Source organism: Helianthus annuus, chromosome 12 (assembly GCF_002127325.2).
Source record: "Helianthus annuus cultivar XRQ/B chromosome 12, HanXRQr2.0-SUNRISE, whole genome shotgun sequence".
Classification (NCBI taxonomy): domain Eukaryota; kingdom Viridiplantae; phylum Streptophyta; class Magnoliopsida; order Asterales; family Asteraceae; genus Helianthus; species Helianthus annuus.
The window spans coordinates 44,432,248-44,456,176 of record NC_035444.2 but is presented as its reverse complement, the minus strand read 5'-3'; the positions used below and the strand labels follow the sequence as shown (position 1 = coordinate 44,456,176).

Genomic DNA, 23,929 nt, shown 5'->3' with positions numbered 1-23,929 from the left:
CCTCGTGGCAACGATGTGGCTTTGGATAGCCATACATTTTCATATTTCTCTGTTTTGTTTTGTTTTTTTTTTTTTCTGGTAAGTGCTTGTGTTGTTTTAATTTAAAACGTTACAAACTTAAGGATGTTAGTTTTTTTAACCGGCACCTGGGTAACCAATGACAAAAGGCGACTTCATACGCTTGGCTTAGAAATGATGCAAATTAGAAATTACATAATAAAGTAAAGATATATATTTCACTAAAGCCTAAATGATTCAGTCATCTTTTTGAAAGGGTGTATTTAAACATTTAAGAAGGAATGAGATGGTTATATAAATATTTTGATATAAAAGTTCAAGTCAATAAATAAGAAACAGATACAAGGACATGAAGGGGTGGTTTCTAGCTGCCTTTAATTGGTATTATAGAACATTTAAATTATGATACAGGTAATATAATTGTTAATTTTATACGTAACATACTAACCATTCACAAACAACCCATTTCAATAAACACTTTTACATGGTTTTTTAGCACGAATCATGTTCGTGTCCATTAATTCAACTAACAACCCTTCAAGTTGTGAACACCCATTTCGATAAACCTTTTTAAATGGTTTTTAGCACGGATCATTCATCAGTTCAACTAACAACCTTTCAAGTTGTAAACACCCATTTCGAAAAACCTTTTTAAATGGTTTTTAGCACGGATCGTGTTCGGATTTATCAATTTCAACCGACCAACCCTTCAAGTGTGAACACCCATTTCAATAAACCTTTTTACATAGTTTTTAGCACGGACCGTGTTCAGATTCATCAGTTTCAACCAAACAATCCTTGAAGTTGCGAACACGACACTAAACACACACATATATTAGATATTCATTAACTTGGCTCTTTTTTTACATACTGTTGGGCTCTTAACCCATCCTCGCAAGACTAAATTATTACACGCTTTAACCTAAACCCGAATCGACCCAACTACACAACTCATGTCACATAAGATGTTGGAACTAAATTAAATAGTATTTTCACGAAATACATATAGCCCGTCTTTAGCCTGTATAAGTCCTTGGAATACATAAATTCTAATATCTAGTCCTGTGCTTTCACTAGTAATAACACCTTAATTGTTGATTTGGATGAGATTCTGCCTAATTTTACAACTTAAAGAGTTTCATAATCTACCAAGAATCTGTACATAGTAATAACCACTTCAACTATACATTCCTAATTTCCCCTTGTAAATTATACGTATGCGCTTCAAACCTCAAATTGTACAATGTCCCGGGTGTCTACTCGAAAAACCTGTTTTGTCATTCGGGCTGGAAGTAGCTGTCATAAATAGATAACCGATCAAAAGCATCATAGTTAGCTCTCAAACCTACAAACTGGCTCTCCAGTTGAGCACAGCCAGCATCGGGCCACTTGCACCCTCCATCTACGGTCCGTTGTGGGCACAAGTTTTCACAGACCCTTAGGATCGGGTTTCCAGGAACATCATCATTATCACCGTTATCGTGGGTTAAGGTAACAGATATGGGCACGTCCATTTTTTCATCGTACAAGTCTAGACTACCTCCAGTCTCGCAGGTTGATGTTATTCTATCAGGTAGATTGCTTTCAATGTTGATTGTACAGTCATCATTTCCCGATACATGAATTCTACACCCCAGAGATTGTATTGCTCTTTTTATGATATTGTTTTCCCTGCTGATTTTTCTTGCTAAGTTCATAGCCGAGCTGCTGACCTGTTTCTCGCTTCGTATCTCGGCTTTCACAGCTTCCATTGTCGCAATTGTTTCTCGGGCTTTCCTCTCCGCAGCGTCCTTTGCCTGTTATTATTATTTACAGTAGGATATATATTTATATTACAGTTTTAAAGGATCCTCCGGTTTAAAGCAGAATCTCAGAATTCAAAACCCACATGGTGCACGTCCACATCCAACCAAAGTGAATAGATATCAAATGAAAGACTTAAATGCCAAAATCGTCCCCGAGGTTTGGGCATTTTTGCCACTTCCATCCAAAATTAAAACTCATGGACGATTTGGCATCCCAAACCTCAAGGACGATTTTAGCAATTTACCCATTTATTCTTTTGTTTTTTTATAATTAAATAAAAATAATTATAAATATAATATATATACATATACACACATTTATATATACGCACTTATTTCTTTCTAATTTTCTTTTTTACCTTAAAATAAAAAAAATAATAAATTAACTATAATATATATACATAGACACACGCATTTATAATTATACACACACCATACACACTCTCTCTTCTATCCTTCTCTCTTATCCACCTCCACTATCCCCATCACCACCACCGCCACCACCGCCACAAGCACCCCGTCTATCTCGGTACTCGTACCTCATCTCCCATCGTCGACCCGTCGTACCAAACATCAGTACCACCCCGTCTCTCCCGTCGTACCACACATCATTAATTTATTATTATTTTTTATTTAATGATAAAAAAATTAAAAAGAAAAAATTAAGTGTATGTACATATAAATGTATAGTAGAGATCCTAAGAGAAGTCCACCCTATTTGAGAAACTTGAAAAGCATGCTGGATCATGCATTTCCCTAAGCTTTTCGTAATATACACATATATAGTTTAAAATTGAGGTTAAGGATTAAGGTTAAGGACTTTTAGAGGATAGTGTAGTAAGGCCTTAGGTGTATATTAGGGACGTATGTTTTTCTTATTTTGAGTGAATTTTCCGGTGATTGCCTTCTTGTGTTTATGCCCAAATGATGTTGTATACTATTATACATGATTGACATTATATTGTGTCGTTCTGATCACTTTCTTGGTATGTGAGATTGCTTGTTTCTATATTCTTTGACTTGGTGTGTTTGTATGATGTTCGTTTTGGAGCCGAGGGTCTCTCTGGAAGCAGCCTCTCTATCCCTAGGGATAGAGGCAAGGTTTGTCTACATCCCACCCTCCCCAGACCCTATAAGTAGCTTTGCTATTTGTTGGATTTTACTGGGTATGGTTGTTGTTGTTGTATAGTTTAAAATTGACTATATAGTATATACATATATGTATATTGTCAAATCTTGAATTATACACATGTATATAGTCAATTTTAAACTATACATATGTGTATATTACGAAAAGCTTAGGGAAAATGTGTGGTCCAGTATGTTTCTCAAGTTTCTCAATTAGCCTAATGCTTCTCACACGATCCTAACCCATGTGTGGTATATGTATATATATTATATTTATAATTGAACTTTTTGTTTTTATTAAAAGATAAAAAAATAAAAATAAAAATACGAAAGAATAGATAGGGTAAATTGCCAAAATCGTCCCTGAGATCTGGGAATTGCTAAAATCGTCCATGAGAGTTAACGGTACATTTTAACTGAATTAGTGATTTGGATGAAAATGGCAACAAAAATAAAACATTGGGGGGCCAGTTACAAAAAAGTTTCAATTTTGGATGGAATTGGCAAAAATGCCCAAACATCAGGGACAATTTTGGCATTCAACTCCAAATGAAATAACCGCCAACAGCAGAGAACATTCAAAATCAGAGATTTATTAACAGAACTAAAAGGGATATACATGTAAATTACCTTTTGAAGTTCAGAGATTTTGTCCATCATATTCCTACATTGAGCTTCAACCTCTCCAGCTTGAGCTTCTGAAGGACATGACCACCTCAAATGAAACTGGGGCCACAATGTCGGGGCTAAAGCTGCAGCTGGTGGCAATAACGGGCCCTCGTGTTTAGATGGATCGTAGAAGAGATTGTAGTGCACGTGAGAACTGCCACCTGATGCACGCTTATCGTCTAAATACATCCACAAGCATCCACATGCATCAGAGACACCATATTGTTCTCTTTCCTTCTCACTGAAATTTAATAACCCAAACGACCCATTAGTAAAAATTGGGTTGAAACTTGAAACATCTAGCATATAAACTCAAATGTTAAATGTTATCCTACCTATTGCACAAGAAGTTCCCAAAACGACAAGAAAGCGTGCAATCTAGAAAATCAACCAGATAAGCCTGCAAGATCGTAACCGTCGAAGTCAATAATGAACACCGTTAGACCATGGTTATCAAAGGCGCATAGGCTTCGCCTAGGGCCTAGGCGAGAAGCGCAAAAAAAGCGCGGGCCCGAGAAAAAAAGCGCATTTAAATAACAATAAAAAAAGATATATATTATGCGTTAAAAAATAATACTTCCTTCAAAATACTAATATATTCCAATACCAAAACTTGAAAGATAATACCGTTTTCATAATTTGGATAACATAATTTTCGAAATAAAGTACCAAAATAATGTCAAATACCAAAATATTTTAATACAGAAGTTCTTCATTAGTTAACAAAACCATCAGATGTGTTAATTATTATTAGATGAGTGAGAGCAAATTAAAAAAGGATTATTTAATATTAACTAACAAAAAAGTTCAAAAAGTTTTTTTTTGGAAGGCAAAGGTAATTAATAGTAAAACTTATAAAGCTTCTTCATCGATCATCAAAACCATCAGATGTTGATTATTATTAAATGCGCATGGGTTAATTAACAAGGGGATTAATTATTATTACATGGACCTGCGCTTTAAATACCTAGGAAAGAGAAGCGCATTAAATGCGCATCGACTGAGTATCTCGCCTAGGCGCCAAAATCGGTCGCTTTTGATAACTATGCGTTAGACAAAAACAGTTTAGAAGTCCGTCAGTATATACAGTCGGTCTATGAATGAATGAATATACATACCGAAGAGAACTCAAATGCGAAAGGGTACATGCGCAATAACTGAGAAACACAATCAACCCACTGTCGAACAAAACATCAAGTCATCAAACGAAGTGGTAACTGGTATAAGATAATCATGGAACACGTTTTTAAGGTTTCTATGAAACCTGATAGAAAGGTTGGAAAGGCCCACCTGAAGAAATATTGGAGAATAATTGTTTGAAGTGTGTGTCTGAGAGGCCATTAGAGGTTGAGATGGGAATGACCCAGGTGTTTGGCGCATAGGTGACGATGGGAAATTTGAGCTTGAGGATTGCCTCGGTAATTCTACATCACTCCCAGATAAGCTTGGCATTCCAGCTCGGTCTGCAAAAGGATGCCCAAATGCAAGCCAATCTTTTTCGACAAGAGCCTGCATAAAGATAGGAATTAAATATGCCATTTTTACTCTATATATATAGGGGAGGGTTATCTTGAGAACGCTAAAAATTGCGAGAACCGTGAGAACGAATGAAAAAACCAATCAAAACCATATTTTTAAGAGTAAATTGCCATTTTAGTCCCTGAGTTTTTGTCCAAATTGCCATTTTAGTCCAAATAGTTTTTTTGTTCTCATCTGGGTCCCTGACTTTTCCTTTTTCATGCCATTTTGATCACATTGTCCATTTTAGTCTAAAAACCAGGTTATAATCAGGGGTATTTTTGGCATTAAATTATTATGAGGTTTATAAATTATGTTGTAAACTACCCCTGGTTATCACTACACAATAGTTATGCCAAAAATATCCATGGTTATAACAAGATTTTTAGACTGAGTTAGGCAATGTGATCAAAATGGCAAGAAAATGGAGAAGTCAGGGACCCAGAGGAGAAAAAAAAACTATTTGGACTAAAATGGCAATTTGGACCAAACCTCATGGTAATTGAAGTACAACATCAAAAAAAGAATTTACAACATCAAATAATTCATTTCTCCTCTCAAATCACTCTTATTAGATTTTTTATACATGTGTAAATATAACAAATTTACACATGTGTAAATGGCAAACTTACACGTGTAAATTTTCTTTATTTACGAATTCACGTAAATTTAAACGTGTAAATTAAATTTCTAACATTGTATTCGAATAATAATGATAAGTGTAAAAAATTTTGAATTTGAATTGTTTTTGACCAAGTTCTCGCGGTTTTTTCATTCGTTCTCACGGTTCTCACAATATTTAGCGTTCTCATTTAAACTTTCTCCTATATATGTATGTGTTTATGTGTTTCCTATATCTCATATAAAAACATACCTGAAATCCCTTGATGGTGCGGTAATACGGGTCAAGTAACAGGCTTGCAAGGGCGACTAGTTGGGTTGTTCTGTCCCATCCATCACTGTTCAATACAATTGCATGTTGATGAAGAATATAATTCGTTTCAGTTTTTTAGCAAGTAAAAAACACCACAACAGCAATACAGTAAAAAAAATAAGAAAACAGGTTAAACATCACAAATCTAAAACGCCACGGATACTGATGTGTGTGTACCTGCAATGAACGAGCACAGATGCTGACTCAATTGCCACACGAGCAGCAATCCAAGCTGACCCAGCGAGTACATTCTGGATGTGGTTTAACCAACCACTGTCACCAAGGGTTGATACAGAAGCAGACATACTGCTGAGATTACCTCCACCCCATGTCCATCCACCATGTCTCTGTTGTGAACAAAATGATCATATAATAATTTATATCTATACTTCTATACTACTATATAATGTATATTAGATGGGCAACAAGGTAATTTAACTTCATTTGAGGAGGGCATCATTGTAATTTACCTCAAAACTTAGGACACATTAATACATTATTTAATAAACTTCTAATTAAATACACTAAATGCATTATTTCAAAAATAGTCATTGCACTCATAAAACCATATAACCTCTAGGGTGAAATACATATATAATTAGTACAAAACAAAATTAAATAAATTTTTTTAGAGTAGATTTGTCCTATTTTGTTAGCAACTTTTTAATGTAAAATAGAATATTTTATTTAATTGTTGAGACTATATAGATGTTGAAGTGATGCATTAAAAAACTTATATTTTAACTTCTGTGACGATAAAATAGACAAAAAAAATGGTCCAAAGTGTCCATTACATTAACTAAGCAAGCCTACATGCTAGATATAACCTTGCTTTTTTTTCCTCAAACCAGTGGTATGGGTTTTTTAAAGAAGGATTAGAGCCGGTTTTGACCAAATCGGTACGGGCAAGAAACTGGGTTTGGCAAAAAATAAACCAAACCTCCTAGAACTGATTGGGGTTGGCGGGAGACTAAAACATTTTTTTGTTTTGTTTTTTTTATTTTTGTAATATTTTAGTTTTAGTTTTTTTATTAGTGTTATTTTTACTTTTTCGTCTACATTTCCATTTAAATTTCACTCAAATCGGTGTGTCCCCACCGTGAAACGCGGCGGGTCACTTCTAGTAATAATAATATATCTCCATATGGAAAGAATCTTAGGGTAAAAGTTTCTAGTCGACTTCATAGTTCATACTTCATACCAAGAATGAAGACATTCCATCTGATGATTTAGTTCCATGTGTATCCAAGTAGTCTCTGAGACGAACAAGACTCTCCCTCATGGCGTGGATATTATCTATCCCAAAGAATACAATCTACAAATCAAACACATAGAAAGAATCCAGTTCACAATTTAAAAGTGACAGGCTGGCATGACAAAGCACCGTATTATTTAGCTCAAACCTTTGACAGACCTCAGACTGGAAATAGTTTGATGAAGACTCTGAACCACCTCCCATGGCCCCGTTTGCCAACGCATTTTTCCGGGGTCTAGCATCAGCTATATATAACTTCCTAAATAAAAGAATACTCATTTTAATATTTTATTAAACAGGATTTCCATAAGAAACAAAAAGATGCAGAAAATTGGATAAAAGAGTAAAAAGGTTTTACCTTCGTCCTCTCTTTCCATCAGGTAGTTGAGTACAGAGAGCACCAACAAGATTCTCATCAGCGTTGCTGCATTGAAAAGGCTAATAAGAGGATTTTTCGCAAATCTTACTGCTCGAGGCATTCAGGGCAATTTACTATATCTTAAAATCAAAGGTCGGTGGCACAAATTCCAAAAAAAGCAAGACGTCAATATTGGTGTTGTGATTGTGATGTCAATATGGAAAAGAAACAAAACAAGTCAAAGGTGATCTTCTTTTATGGGCTTACTGTTGACCAAGAAAGCATGATTAAATATGGGGCTTTTTGTTGGAGTTTTTCTTGGGTCTGCCTTTTCGTGACACACATGACATATACAAAATGGTTTTTGGTTTTGCCGACTTAGTAAGTTAGTACGTTCTTAGATCGGATACGTTAAAACACGTGTTTTCATATGATTAACGTATCACATAACGTGCCGCCAGCTATAAACAACTAAGACGTTGCCGCCGCAACGCGCGGCTATGGCAACATCTAGTATTGTCATAGTTATCAAAATAGCGAATAGCGACAAGGTACCTATATGCTACGTAGTGATAGCGGCGAAACAGCGCCCGCTATTTTGTGTTTAGCCATAAGGTAGTTAAAATTTAAGAAATAAAAAAAACAGCTATTTATATTTATATATAATGTTAATTTTATACTTTTTATGTATACATTTGTAAGTTTAAGGACCAAATGTAAACTTGTGAAAATAGAGGGATTAATCGTTAAAATACACAAACTAATTTTACACTTTTTATGTAAATTTTAACAAGTTTCAGGGACTAAATGTAAGCTAGTGAAAGATAGAGGGGTTAGATGTTAAAATATATAGATGTTATTTAACCCTAAAAAGGCTAAAACGCAAGAAACAATCACTGCTCTTCTTCTTGGTTTCCGGCAGAAATTGCAGCACCGGAGCCGGAATTCGTCATCGGAATCCCGCTATAATCATGCTATGGAGTCGCTAATTAACAGATTGTGAAATATGTGGAATACGCTATGAAGCGCGTGATAGCGAACGCTATCTTCGCTATCAACAACTACGAATGTGGTAAACAGTAAACTTATATCCTTACCTTCTCATATTCATCATTAGACCGACTAATGGCTGGGATGATCGTGCAAGAACAGCCCCAGTGCCTACATATTATTGAAGTAATTGCTCGTGTTAAAACTTAAAATCATATGCCAAAATAAATGACAAAGAGGAAAGTTAAATTGAGTGTAAAAAAGGTTTCCATATTAATGTAGTGGCTATTGAAATCCAGCACTTACGTGCATCACACCATGATATTGCAGGTAATCTACATCGTGCGCGAAATTTACAAGCTTGTAGCACATCCTCGTCTCTGAAAATCAACAAACAAATACAACATTATATGCCAAGTTGAAATAAAGAGTGAAAAACTAAGTATAACTATAACTATAACATGTCTCACCTGATGGATTTTGGTAGTAACAAAGAAAACGGGTAAGTTGCAGACATGTCATAAGTTGCATTCACATCACTAATCCTCCACCAGTCATTAGACAACGTGAAGGAACCATCTTCGATCATCTTTGCTGATGAAATGTGTGATTTCATACCGAGAAGACGTAAGTATTCATTCACTAATCGCACTCTAGGGCTAGCATTGCTGAATCTTGACGGTCCAGATGAAAAGGCATACAGATCCCAGAGCCTTGTGGGCCTTGCACACCTTAGTAATGCTTCAAAGACAGCACGTCTCTGCAAATATCACACAAACACAATAATCTAAAGTGTTGTCGAGTGATTGATTCCGAAAATATGATATGCATATGCTTAATTGCTGAACAGCTGAAATTGATAATATTATCATAAAATTAAAGCAGCGCCTACCATGCATTACTTTGAACCATTAAAATTGATAATTTTATCATAAAAGTTGAAATACTGGGTCCAAATTTAACTGCATTTCGAGTTGATCTTCTATAAAAAGCACAAGTATGTAGTAACACATTCTTCATATTTTACCTGTTTACTTCGAGGACGAAAAGCAAATACAATAATCCTCATATCTTTTCCTGCAAAAAAACAAGCATAGCCATCTAGCTTTCTTAGTTTACATGCATTCGCACAAATTGGAAAAAAAAAAAAAAACTAGGGGTGTGAATTTCTGACACGACACGAACCTAACACGAAATTTGCGGGTTTGGGTTTAGTCTACAAGGTTCGGTCACTTTTAGGTTGAACCCGCCAAGCTAAAGGGATCGGGACTCAGGTTCGGGTCAACCCGGTCAGGTTGGCAGGTTGACCCGTTTAAACATTTATATTATTTTTTTACAATATTTTATGATATAAATTAAATTGGGTGTGTATTTATGCCATAATAATAACTTTTAAAGAGAAAGTGACATAAGATTTTATAATTAAAATAATTGTATTATATACATTTGTGTTTTATTTAGTAAATTTTGATTTTAATATACCGATTTGCGAAAAAAAATAAAAAAATTCGGGTTGAACGAGTCGTGTTTGGGTTCATATGTATGACACGATTTTCGGGTTCAAGTCGTGTTCGGGATCGTCGGTCGGGTTGAACCCGCCAACCTGCGAACACGACCCGTTCAGCACTCCGACCCGTTTAGCACTCCTAACAAAAACCCTATGCACGGGAATGATAAACAATCTGCACATGGTTCCCTACGATTCGACTGTATGTTATGCTAGCTTCAGTTTATTAATTAATTCACTCTATCAACCTAAATTTTCATCTTATCTTGATTAGCTTTACAACACCAAATACCTTTTTAACAGATTATATTCATCAAGATAAGCATGCAAACTGGTAAGTTCCTAGAAAAAACTCAACATGGAAGTAATTATCGGGTGAATTCAGATTTCAGACACTAAGCATATTGACCATATATCACCTTACAAGAACAAAAGCATTCCAACATACCGATGACCTGAAGAAGCCTTCGTGTAGGAGTCTTATCATATTGCCTAGGTCCTGACAGCTGCTTTATCACCTGTATCCTCATTATAGAATGAAATTAACATCAGTATATATAAGTACCATGTGTGATGTGTCCACCTATTCATTAAAGTGATGCCTTTGCATAACTGTTATCGCCTAATAAAATTCTAGTGATGCCTACAACCCCCCCCCCCCCCCAAAAAAAATATATATATATATATATGCATGTGCATATGCACACTCACACACGTGTATATGCACATAAAATGTGTATTGAGTGTATCAACCTTGGTTTAAAAAAGCGCGAAGCGCTCAGAAGCGTTTTGGTTCCAAAACCTTTAAGCGAAGCTTCAAGCGCGAAGCGAGAGCTTCACGTATACGAAGCGCTCAAAATTAAAAAAAAATATATATTCTACTTGTTAATCAATAACAAACACAAAAACATGATTAAAAAACACACTTAACACATAAAAAACATAGTTAAAACATAAATTAAAGTCGAAACACACTTAGGGTAAAAAAAAAGGCCTCATTTAACCCTATTTAAAGACTGTTGGGCTTAAAAAATGGCCCAAATGTGACCTGATTGGGCTGAAGCGTCGTTTCAAACCATCATCGCTTCGTGCTTAAAGCTCGCTTCACAGCACTTCACGTAATGTAATGCTTCAGACCAAAAAAAAGCGATGTTTCCAGCGCTTCACGCTTAAAGCTCGCTTTAAGCGCGCTTTTTTAAACACAGGTATCAACATTAAGATTCCCAAAATCTCTCATTGCTGAAACATATCAGTAAACAAGATCTTTGTAGGTCGCATGTTTTCCTTCAATGGTGAAGAAATGTGATTGTTACTAAATCGAAAAAAGCTATCCAAAATCCTTAGTTGGTTTCCAAATTATGATCAGATTCTAAAATCCAATTATGTGCTTGTCTAAGAGTTAGCATATAAACAGAATTCATGATATTTACTTTCTCCGGAGACCTGTGTGTGATTTTATTTTATAAATTTTGAAACTTCAGATCATCAAAATATGAAAATGAGACAATGAGTTATCTGATAAATATCAGCATGTAGTTGTAAGTCGTAATTTTAATAACCGGAAGTATGACATTTTCAACATACCTAAAAGCCTAAAGGATAACTCAATGACATACTAGTAATGAATTGTTGGAAGAATAACTGGTACAGAAGCATATAGTAGTAATGCCATTCCAAATCCATATGAAGATAATGCATAACTTACAATTTTGCTAAACTTTTCAATGGTGGCCAATGGTATAGTTCCTAGTGCAATGATGTCTCTCGATCCTTCACTCTGTAAGAACATACAAAGATGAAGATATCAGATATACGGGTATTTTCAAATACCGCTAAAGCACACAGTACATATGACCAAACAGCATATACTGTTTCATAATTCTATAAGAAGCAGTATAGGAAACATGCAAATCAACATAAGCAGATGATGTATGCATGTGATTGGCACGATGAAACAATGTTTAGTGAACAACCTAAATTTAATTATCAACTAGATATCAAATTTAAATAGTATAATATGAAGTTATTAATTAATAAGATGTGAGTGTTTAGGTCAATGGTAGTCGATAAGTATTCTTTCTGCGTGCCTTATTAGCAAGATGTAAGTTTCTCTTGACCATTGCATGCATAGATTCAGACTGCCTCATTGGATTTTAGGCCAATAAAAAAAGAAAATCATAAACTGTTTCGTGACAAGTTGACAACCAATTCTAATAATACTAAGTCCTTGGAGCAATAATTTTAATCAGACATTCTTGCATTCTACGTTTGCATAGTTACACTACTGCCATGTGGAAGGTAGATATAAAAAGCTTCCACAAATGAACAACTTACCAAAAAAAGAAGACGAAAATTGGTCACGAACAAGGTACCTGCTTCATCAGTGTTAACAAGAACGCCATACCCCTAAAAGCAAAGTAAAAAAAGCATTACTACAACAAAATATAATAAAATTTCAAGAGCAAGCCTATATGAGATAAATAGATAATCATACGAAGATACGAGGAGAATATGAGATACTGAAAACAAGTACACTAAGTCCAAACTCAAAGTTCAAACAACAAAAAATTATAACATTCCAGCCTTTCGTATATTTTCAGAGTTTCCCATCAATGTGTACACATGATTGCAGCCGACTTTGATTATAACCAAAGTTATCGATAGCAAATAGCGACAAGGTACCATGCTACGAAGTGATAGGCCGATAGCAGTGAAATAGCGCCCGCTATTTCGTATTTGGCGATAAGGTAGTTAAAAATTTAAGAAATAAAAATAGCTATCTACAAAAAAAAATTTATATATAATGTTAGTTTTATACCTTTTTACATATAAATTTAGAAGTTTAAGGACCAACTGTAAGCTGGTGAAAATAGGGGGGTTAAATGTTAAAAATACACAAACTAATTTTACACTTTTATGTAATTTTTTACAAGTTTTAGGGACTAAATGTAAACTAATGAAAGATAGAGGGGTTAAATGTTAAAATCCATAAAGTTATTTAAGCCTCAAAAGACTAAAACGCAAGAAAACACAGCCGCTTTTCTTTCTCCTATTTTCCAGCAAGTTTCCGGCAGAAATTGCAGGTTTCCAGCCAGAATTCGTTGTCAGAATCGGCTATAATCACGCTATTCAGTCGCTACGTAACGGATTGCGAGACATTGGCGCTTCGCTACGAAGCGCGCGATAGCGAACGCTATCTGCGCTATCGATAACTATGATTATAACTGTTAAAGGTACTACTGTACTAGCAGTTTTCGACCAAGGCACCAGAATGAATGTCGCTAGTGACGACTAGCATCCCAATTTTGTGATACATATGCACTCCTTATGGCTTCCACTGAACAGAGATAATATCATAATAATGCAACATATTCTGGATCAGACTTTCATCATGACAGCAGAACTAATAAGAAATTTAACTTCAAAGATGGTGTTTGATAAAAGACTTGTTAAACAAATTTATAGTCATCATAAATTACTGGATATCAGCAGGCCGAGCATATTGCACATCACAAAACTTTTAAAAGTTGTTCAAGATAAAGAGCCAATATTAAGAAAAAGGGTAGAGCCCTCTGAATAATTTCAGGCAGGCTGCTCTATCCAATTTCTCTATTTGTTACAGTCTTAGAAAAGCATCGATGACCTTTAACTCTTTAAGAACGTCACACAATAATGAGGAATGATAATAATACTCATTCAGATTCTACCATGCATCACATATACCGGCTTTCCGAACCTCCTTGAGGCCTAAGAAAAATAATCAAACTAAGGTCGCTCAACACACCATAAAAACAAATAAACTTCTGCTCATCTATAGCAAGACGAACAATACGAAAAATTCGATATTGTATCTCTACAGTTCTACAGTTCTACAGTTCTAATATTGTATCTCCAAACACAGAGATAAACAACCATATGCAAGCCACTTAATCTCCATATCCATAACAACACACAGTTTTGTGCACACATCAAATACACTGCTATTCAACTTAAAAACAGATATTAATCACAACCTTTTCTACAGAAACCTAACAACTAAACCACACATCATATAACACAAAACCGAAAACATAAACATACAAATTAGGTCAACTCAGACTCAAAACTATTACCTCCGCGATAACCTCCTCAGCTTCATACAAAAAATCAGATAATCCATGCGGAACAGGCCTCGAAACAACAGGCTGCTGTGAAATCCACAAAAAAACTGAACTCAATTACACAAAATCAACAACACATTTACGGTTATAATACGGTGAAGAATGAAGAAGACAAAAAAGCTAGGGTTAGAGCGTAGAATAAAGAGAGGAATTACATCGATCTGTGTCCACTCAATAGCGTCCCAGCTACCGGTGCATTCGATCTTATCGGACTCAGTGAGTCGAGTTTCCGAGTCACGGAGGGAGGTTGTGCGACGGTTTCTGGACATGACGTCAGAACTCCGGTGGTTGGTTGAGGAGAGAGAAGAAAGGATTTTCGTACGAGTTTGGTTTTCTCAGATGGTTTTATTATTCGTTTTATTTATTATATTTATTATCATTTTATTTATTATATTATATTATATTATATTATATTATAATGATATATGTTTACGATGATATGATATATTATTATTTTGATAATTGATAATTTGATAATTTGATAATTATTATATTGATAATGATAATGATAATGTTGTGGAAATCTATATCTATATCTATATCTATCTATATCTATATATCTATATATATATAATAAATGAATAAGGTTTGGGACACGTGTCGCGTTGTGGTGCAACCACACTAGATTTTTGGCGGGAAAATAAGAGAAATGTCTAATTTTTACACGGGATCCGTTTATTGTATCCAAACCCGCATGGATTGACCCGGGTATATAAGAAACTAAAAAACCCTAATCATTCTAATTCCCTCATACGTTTCACCACCGCTACTTTGCAAAACCCTAGAAAACTCTTCAGATCTTGAATCCCAATCGTAATCTACTCTTCTTCGATCGTCGCCACCCAAAAGTTGCCTCTAAAGATTGTATTCATGGTAAGTTTATGTATCCGATTCGAAGTTCTTGACATTTGATTTTGATATATTCGTTTTCAACTGTTAGTCAGAAAGCCTACTTGCCATGGGAGATTATGATCGGATTTCTGTTCGTGAAGCTCTTGGAGGCGGCGCAGGTCTCTTTCTCTATTTCTTTTGCACATTTGATCTCATCACAATTTTTCTTTTTGATCGTAGTCGATTTAGATATCAGAAACAATTCATTCCGTTATAATACTGTTGCTTTCCTTGATCAATTATATATCTGTATGTACATTCTAATACGATTCGATTGGGATCGTGACTTGTAATAATATATTTTCTTTCTTTTCAATTGTTCGCAATATGTTTCTAAATGTTGTTCTATTGTTTTTAGTTATTAGTGTTTAGGGTTTCTTAATTTTAAATAATGTTGAGTTTGTGGGATCTTTTCATTCGATTTCAACAGGTATACCTATGTTCTCTCTTTTCACCATTCATCCATCCATAATCATTGGATCTTTTCATTCAATTTCAACAGGTATTTTTTTCACAACTTTTCTCCTTTAAATTTGCATATTACAGATTGGATTGAATGTATATACTGATTATTTCGTGATTAATTTTGTATAGGCATTTGATAGGCTTCTTCATATTTGTTTTGTCACTGGCAGTTTCGAGCTTGATAAACAAGGATAAGGTGGAATCAGTGGTCTCGAGCTTCTTCTCAGGTCCATCATCATGATTGTTTAACTGGTTATGATTTGTGGGTATTTGAATTAACAGTTTTTATGTGGAGGCATTGACTTTTTGGTAATTTTATTCCTGCAGTTAGAAGAACATCACATGTATGTTTTGTATCAATCAAACATATAGAATCAAAAATTTAGAACTGGGATGTAATTGTAAATAAGTTTTCTGGTTTGTATTCTCTTTTCAGGAGAACTGGGATCTGATTATAAAGCGGTGGGTCACGGGATGGTGTTCCATCATTTCATTAAAGATATAGTGACACCGGTCATTAGTCTTAATTTTTATAAACTAAAATAGTAGAGGTTGTAATTTGACCCAGTTTTTACAAGGCTAGGGCCGCTTAGGTTATTTTTAATCTAAAACTGGTCAAATGGGTTAAAGTCTACTAAAATATATCTTTGTTTCATACAAGCTTTCAAATTGCTAAATGAGAGATTTTGATTGTTATTGTAAATGTGTTTCTCTAATCACATTTATTGCATCAATTATTCATTAATTTTTTTCTGGAAAGATGAAAAAAAGTTAACCTACATGTTTGAACCCATTACTCAACCTATCCACATATACATGAAATATGTATCTGATGAAATTGCTTGAAACACATATCAGTTTAGTAACCATGAGATGGCAGAAGAGATGAAGAGTTGTTTAGTATCTGAGTGACTCATTTGCTTGTCAGGATCTAGAAACAAAGCATACGAAAAATCTGCATCATTATTCTTTTTATTGGTGTGATTTGGTTATTATGATTCAGCCTCTTTTGCTAATGAGAATCGAGAGACTTATTTTTTATGACAAATTTTGATTGTTTGAGATTTACCTAAACTCTTTCGAGTCGATTTCAAGTTTTTGATAGTTGGAAGTAGAAGTGCGGCTGGACATGCAGCTAGGAATTTCGTCGAACATGGGATGACTGACGAAAAACTATGTAATGTTTCCGAAGAGGTATTCTCTTTATTTGTCAATTAATTAGGGTTAGATTTTAAGAGGCTCAAATTTAGGATTATAATTTCATCATTCTAAATTCTTTGGTTTTAAAGATGTTACAGGTAGCTATCAGAGTTTGTGTTCTATGAATTTTTTAGTTGCTAACATAAGGATTGTCGTGGTATCAATGCAGGCCTATGCTCCATATTAACTCCCTGCGTTTACGAAAGGTTATTTATTTATTTATGACAAGAAATCAGCTCATTTGCTGATAAGCCAGTTTGCTTGATATGATATCATTGGGGAAGTCGCGAAGGTTATTTATTTATTTTCGAAAATTTATGTTTTTGTGAATTTTTGAGTTGCTAACAAGATTCATATGTATCCATTGTTGTTTCCTCTTTGTTTGAAACGACCTTGGTATCCCGGACCCTCATCTTTTCAAGGTAAATGAGTCGGTTTGACCCGTAACAACGTCTTTGCATGGTTAAACCTTTTTATGTCATGAGAACTGAGTGTGTTTAATTTTTTGTGTTATAAAGTTGCACAAATCCAGAGACTTGCAAGCGCCAGATTACTTAAGATTTTCAGCAGGAGAAACCACTTTGGAAACTTACATGTTATGGTCATAGCAAATAGTATGTTTTTCCTAATTCTCATTGGCGATCTGTGAAGGTATTTTAATCTTGAAGCACTTATTTTCTTATATACGATTTAAATTTGTTTGTTTGTTTGGTTTACTTATTAAATCTTGATATATTTATAGGTCGGTCGGGATGAGTCAACTGCTGGTGAGAGGCAGCCATGTGTATCGTTATGGGAAATCGAACCGTTGACAACCTTTCTTATGTATCTATCGTTGTTTCCTCTTCGTTTAAAACTGATCTTCACGGTTATATATGTAACAAGCCCGATTCATATTTGTCATGAGTATTGATCACAGTGTGGATTGTTTCTTCTTTTTCAGCTTCAATCACCCGGTGTTTTGGCTATTGGAAGTAGCATGAAAGGGCAAAACTCATATTCACATCACTTGATTCTGATGTGAGTATGATCTCATATTCTGGATGTTGTTAAATAGTTAATAACTTGAAAAGCATATATTCGACCCATTTAGTTCTGAACGGATTGGGGTACAGCAAAGCTTCTATATATTTAACTTGCACACTGACGTTGTTGAAATTGTTGTGATATAGGTTAGTGTCTCAATTGTGGATCGGTTCACGTTTTATACCTTAGCTTTCTTTGAGAGGCTAAATATGTATGACAATGCATCATTAAGCAGGTATAAACGATATAAGTTATGAAAGTTCTATACGGTCTTCAGCCCATACCTATTTCTCCTTTTTCGTTGTTGTTTTGCAAACTTTTCAGCTCATTTAACCCAAATTTGTTGATGTCAACCACATATTATCGAACAGATCTATACCAAGAACATGTAGAGAAGGTATGGCAGTTGTACATATAATCCAATGCTACTAATAAAGTGGGAACTTGCAAGTTGTGATCGATTACACACTATGCAATCAGGAACTAATAGTTGACTTTCGATTATCTTATCATCAGGTACCTGTGACAAATTTCTTTGGTTCAGTCATGAAAATGATCCACACAGATTCTTCTTACTGAGCAACCTAAGGTAAAGACAGCAGCCGGGTCAAATATGATGTGACATCCGGTCAATCAGATGATGTGGACGCTCGAAGAATGACAAGTTCAGATCCCGAGAAACAAGTTGATCCCCTTCATAAAGAAAATGAAACGGGTCAGTTTTTAAGTAATGGTCAAAATGTGCTGGGCATAGGTTAGGTTGACGTGCTAACATCTTTTGTACGGTTTTTATTTTTTATTTGATAAATAATGAAATAAACGAGGATTTAAATCTCTAAACAAGAGATCTATGAGTTGCAGTTGGTCAAAGGTGGAGGCTGGCTCATGCGGATTGGTGGAATGCCATCGTTGAGAAGTTTCAAGGTATTAAAAATGGTGACATGATTGTGAATTGCGGGATTGTGATTTTTAGTCCTTATGTTTATGTTTTGATTTTTTGATTTTTTGATTTTGTCCCTATGCCAACTCATGGGTCGGGTCGAGTCGTGTCATGGGTCAAAATGGGTTCGGGTCCAAACGGGTTCGGGACAAAACGGGTCAACTAAAAAAGGTTTGTTTTGGTTCGGGTCGAAACAGGTTTGGGTCAACACGGGTTCGGGTCGGAATGGGTTCGGGTCAGAACGGGTTTGATGATACACGAAAAAATTATTAAACTTACTCAATGGGCTTAAACCCTATATATACTCTGCAAATTCCATCGAATGCATTTTTAACAAGATGTTGGTTAATGACTAATACAGTTATTTGTGTTCTATGAGGGAAATTAGCTGCCTTGTGTTGTAAAGGTTAGTTTCATATCTTTTGGTATACATTGTTGCACAAAACAAAATATTTTACTTTTTTTGTGATTTTTAGGCATTTGATTTTTTTTAACGGTACGATTTACCAGGCCTACTAGGGGCTGGGCCAAGGCCCAACAAGTCCTTTGGAGCCCATAGAGGTAAATCTCTCCACAAGTGGTAAATACGCGCTCAACCGGAGTCGAACCCCCAACCTCCACTTGATCTCCACTCTAGCTCCCCCAAATTTCACCAATTGAGCTAGGCTTCATTGGCAAATGATGATGTTGATTGGTACAAGAATTTGATCTATATTGTTGTAGTGAAAATTTGTTCCTGTAAGGACTCAGAACAGAAAGCAATTGATCCCAAAGTGGCTGCATTGTCAGATGATAGTACGAATCGTGTTTTGGTTGATGTTAAAGACTTGGAAGAGGATTTTGTTGTGAATGCAAACCTTCCGGATAATAAGTTTCATTTGGCAAAAGAATCAGTTGTTAATTCGAATTGTTCAGAAGATAACATTGTTCACAATGTTGTTAGAGAATTTGACAGTTGGATGAACAATTTGATCTGGTGAAGTTTCCTGATCTGATTTCATGTAAATCGTTCACTCGCTTAATAAACTTTTTATCTGAAACCGCGATGTATGCAATATGCTGAACATTATGAAAATGACAAAAGAAATGTGTTTTTAGAAGAGAGCAACAAGGCAAAATAAGGCGTTGACTGAAACGGTCAACAAGGCGATCACTACTCCAACTCATGTAATTACTCTTAAACGAAAAGAAAATCTCCATGCTGACTTTTTGCCTCACGGTTTGACTTCTGCAACCGCGGCTGTGAAAGATTTGAGTAAACTGAAGAATCTGCAGCTTCCAACGAAGAAACATGGTCAAGAATCGACGAAGGAAGAAAAGAAAGAGCGTATGGTTTACATTTTATTGTAATTCGTTCTTTATTTTTCAAGATAACCGAATATTGGTTTAGAAACTCGGTTTTGTTTGATTGATGCAGGCTGCAGTGAAGGAGGAAAAACGAGAGGCACGACACGCTAAAAAAAGAATTTCAAGGAGTTATACAAGAGTGAGATGCAATTTTATTTTCAATTATAACATTCACTGAACAAGGATATACATTCCTTTTGTTTTACATAAATACGGCGTATTCATTTCGAGCATGAAATATATGTAAACTTTAAACACATTACTTCAAGATCAATCTATCAGATCAGTATCATCAAAGTAAATATCAACAACTTCATCATCCACCTCCGCGTGAGGTATTGGACCGCTATCGGGTGTCCCGCCAGTGTTAGGTGGTCCAAACCAATCACCATAATCGAGTATCTCATCATCAGGTTTGAACATAAGTGGCTCCGGCTCAAATGAAAACTCTGGGTCAGGCGCTTGTACGGGCTCGAGTGCCATGGCTTGGAAGGAGGTGACCATGATTATGATGAGCAAAGTCATGCTTAATGTGTGCATGAACAACTTTGCAGAGAAAGGGGGGTTGTTGGAATATTTCATTTTGATAGGCATATGAGTTAAGAAATGATGTAATTTGTGAATTAGTTAAGCAGTGGTCAATGGTGGATAATGTTTCCATGCGTGTTGGGTTGCACTATGATTCTTTGCCTGACGTTTTTTATAAGATTAAAAAATGAAGAGGGTTGACAATTTTGGTCAAAATAAATGGTTGCTACGTATATAATGTTCTAAAAAAAGAACAAAGTTAGTTCTATGGAGTCAATGGTTCTCTTGATGACATTTGAGTTCTGTATAATATGACGTCAAATTATACATTTACATGAGTGCTCGGGATTGATTCTGTTGGTCGTTAAAAAAAAAAAGATAAAAAGATTTTGGTTATCGGTGGAGTGGGAAACTGGCGGCGACACACGAGCAAAACATGCTGGACGGGGTGTCGTGGATACCTAACGTGTATGTGTTTTTGTCGAGCGCGTTACGGGACGCTAAGCCAAATATTTTTCTTTCATAACATGTACGTTTGTGTTTCGGTTACTTATACATACTCATAACACGATCTCAAAAAAAAATTACATATAGTCAAATAATTGAAACAAAACTTTACCATACTTTTCCTAAAAAAAAATGATGGAAAAAGTATAATTTTAAACTGAGAGCAAAATAGTAATTTTTAAGGACAAATGAGCGTGTGTCAGGTAGTCGTTTGGCACGAATAAAAATTACACCGAGTCAACCAATTAAAACAAAACTCTACCATAGTTTTGTCAAAAAAAAATGATAGCATGACTATAAGTTTACACCGGGGGCAAAATCGTAATTTGACAGAGAAAAAGGAAACGAAAACGATGGCAAAACTGTAAATTTGAACTGAGACAAAAGTCGTAATTTGGCTTGGAAGAAAAAAAACCAATGGCAAAGTTGTAAATTTAAAAAAGGGCAAAATGATAATTTGGCTTGACCAATGAGGAAGTGTCAGACAACTGTCTGGCACTATTCTTCGCCCGCGTTGTAGTACGCTAGGCCAAATATTTCTCCACCAATTAAAACAAAACATTATCATAGTTTTGCTAGAAAAAATAAAACGATGAGAAAACTGTAATTTTAAACTGGTGGCAAAACTTTAATTTGTCCATGACCAATGAGCAAGCATTAGCGAAGAAAAATTACATTGAGTCGACCAATTAAAAAAAATACCATCATAGGTTTGCAAGAAAAAAAAACGAAAACGAAGATAAGACTGTAATTTTGAACGGGGGGAAATCATAAGTTTGACTGGGTAAAATCATAATTTATCAAAAGCTATAAGTGAAGCTATAATTGTGAACCGGGGGCAAAATTGTAATTTTGACAAGGGTAAAATCGCAATTTGTCAAAATCTACAATGATGATAAGGCCGTAATTTTTAACCGGGGGCAAAATCGTAATTTTGACAGAGGGAAATCGTAATTTGTCAAAATCTACAACGATGGCAACGCCGTAATTTTGAACCGAGACAAAATCGTACATTTATATTGGGGTTAAATCGTAATTTATTCGGACCAATGAGGGAGTGCCAGACAGCTCTAACATTGTTCCCCCATCTTGTGTTTCTATGCATAGTACATGCATGTTTATGGCCTATAGAATAGGATACTAATTATGTGGGTTGTGTTTACGGATTCAGATGAACCTAAACGCTACCTGATCTAAAAATTGTGTATGACGTATGAACTTGAATATAAAATAAATATTTGCAGGTTGATATGAATACGATATGTTTAACACGATTTTTAGTAATGTTTGCTTGTCTTGCATATTATTTTCTAAATGTACGTTTACAACAAGTATAAAAATGTATATAAAACAATCTATGTGGTGTTAATTTGTAACTTTTTATGCATAATAGTTTTATATCTTATGCTTAGGATGTTTTAAAAAATTTGATTTTTGTTACCTTTTACCCAAAACTCGTCGTTTGCAATTTAACCTTACAAATTTAACTTTTTTACTTTTAACAAAAAAAAAAAAAAAAAAAAAAAAACGTTATTATCTTTTGAAATTTAACCTCACAACTTTTTTACTTTTAATTTTGGTCCCTTAAACTTTTTATCTTTCGCAGCCTTTGGTTTTACATTTCAATCTAAATTTTGTGAATTAATACGCCGCAACCTTCGTGTGTGGTTCAACGTATTTACGTTACGCTTTACGTTTCATTCTAAATGTTGCGAGTTAACACGTCGCAATGTTCATGTATGGCTCAACGTATTTACATTTTCTTCTAATTTTTTTGTGAGTTAACACGACACAACGTGCGTATGTTCAACGTTTTTATGTTTCGTTTTACGTTTTGTTCTAATTTTTTTTGCGAGTTAACATGACACAACGTGCGTGCGTGTTTAACGTTTTCACATTTGAGAGGTTCGTCGCAACACGCAGGTCCTAAATCAACTTAGTTATTATTTTTTATGTTTTACGTTTTGGCATAATATTTTCATACTAACACGTCGCAACTTCAACGTTGGTTGTCACTTGTGGTGATGTGACATTAGCGTTATTTGGCACAATTTTACGTCTCCGTCATAAATTGGGGAGGGGGGGGGGTGATTCTAGTTATATTTAATTATAAAGTGTTATGTTAAATTTGTTTTTTGTTTTTCTTTTTAGATTTTTGCAACAAACAAAAAAAAAACAATTACGTTAATGGCATAAATGCATATTAAGAAAATAAATTGAAGAATAGATGTGTTAAATAGGTAAACATGAGAACCTAACGGGTTGACATGAACTCAACACATCTAGCTAAACGGTTCGTGCGTTAGGCCTGAAACTGACCGGAAACCGTTTATACCAAACATAAACCCGTGAATTTCATGTTAGGTTATTGTAGTGTCACAAATTCACACTCTATCGTGGATAATTTTCTCCTTAGTCGTGGACATGCATGATATAACAAAATTAAGATCAAGACCAGTTGATCAATCATTTGGAGATAAGATTCTTACCTATATTTTAAACGATAATGTGTTTGCAAGTGTAAGCTATTTGTTGATATTGTATTGCATGGATCTACTGAGATGAGATGGAGACCAGGATTGTCACAACAACTAAGGAGATGTATCAATCACACTTCATCTTCTCTATCAAGTCTCTATCAAGTCCTGGGGTACTTGTATAACACCATAAATAAGCTTGTTAA

General features: G+C 35.0%; 1 protein-coding gene and 1 long non-coding RNA gene across 48 annotated transcripts; one reads left to right on the top strand and one right to left on the bottom strand.

Moving 5' to 3' along the window:
* Positions 1–972: 972 nt before the first annotated feature.
* LOC110894810 (phosphatidylinositol-3-phosphatase myotubularin-1) lies at positions 973–14,690 on the bottom strand. Of its 3 annotated transcripts, XR_004874914.1 has the most exons (20): positions 14,498–14,690; positions 14,295–14,369; positions 12,517–12,588; positions 11,888–11,959; positions 10,631–10,700; positions 9,703–9,752; positions 9,146–9,435; positions 8,982–9,055; positions 8,783–8,846; positions 7,686–7,751; positions 7,487–7,586; positions 7,274–7,387; positions 6,250–6,419; positions 6,013–6,097; positions 4,911–5,129; positions 4,739–4,798; positions 4,588–4,663; positions 3,956–4,020; positions 3,582–3,861; positions 973–1,814 (listed from the first exon to the last, which is right to left on the bottom strand). XR_004874914.1 is itself a non-coding variant. In XM_022142036.2 (19 exons), the coding sequence occupies exons 1-19, from the start codon at positions 14,609–14,611 to the stop codon at positions 1,296–1,298; spliced, it is 2,559 nt and encodes an 852-aa protein (XP_021997728.1). In that variant the 5' UTR covers positions 14,612–14,689; the 3' UTR covers positions 985–1,295. The 3 variants fall into 3 exon arrangements, 2 of the variants coding, with proteins under 2 accessions (XP_021997728.1, XP_021997729.1); XM_022142036.2 differs by lacking the exon at positions 4,588–4,663 and having other exon boundaries at positions 985–1,814; positions 14,498–14,689; XM_022142037.2 differs by lacking the exon at positions 4,588–4,663 and having other exon boundaries at positions 1,090–1,814; positions 14,295–14,366; positions 14,498–14,689.
* A 378-nt stretch (positions 14,691–15,068) lies between these two features.
* Positions 15,069–20,873, top strand: LOC110894811. Of its 45 annotated transcripts, none has more exons than XR_004874895.1 (17): positions 15,074–15,352; positions 15,664–15,735; positions 15,869–15,925; positions 16,026–16,042; positions 16,135–16,160; positions 16,804–16,892; positions 17,068–17,320; positions 17,417–17,549; positions 17,641–17,723; positions 17,842–17,918; positions 18,071–18,159; positions 18,249–18,321; positions 18,441–18,639; positions 18,786–18,848; positions 19,226–19,270; positions 19,375–20,191; positions 20,282–20,873. It is a non-coding gene; the product is annotated as an uncharacterized LOC110894811 (long non-coding RNA). The 45 variants fall into 45 exon arrangements; XR_004874891.1 differs by having other exon boundaries at positions 16,794–16,892; XR_004874882.1 differs by having other exon boundaries at positions 15,072–15,352; positions 16,135–16,892.
* The last annotated feature ends 3,056 nt before the right edge of the window (positions 20,874–23,929 follow it).

Excerpts from the sequence above, each read along its gene's own strand:
- LOC110894810 (XM_022142036.2), bottom strand. The coding sequence starts at position 14,611 with ATGTCCAGAAACCGTCGCACAACCTCCCTCCGTGACTCGGAAACTCGA. Across the intron at positions 7,752-8,782 it reads CTAATGATGAATATGAGAAG|CAACGCTGATGAGAATCTTG; the intron begins GTAAGGATATAA and ends TTTTCAATGCAG. Across the intron at positions 7,388-7,486 it reads CAAACTATTTCCAGTCTGAG|ATTGTATTCTTTGGGATAGA; the intron begins GTCTGTCAAAGG and ends TTTGATTTGTAG.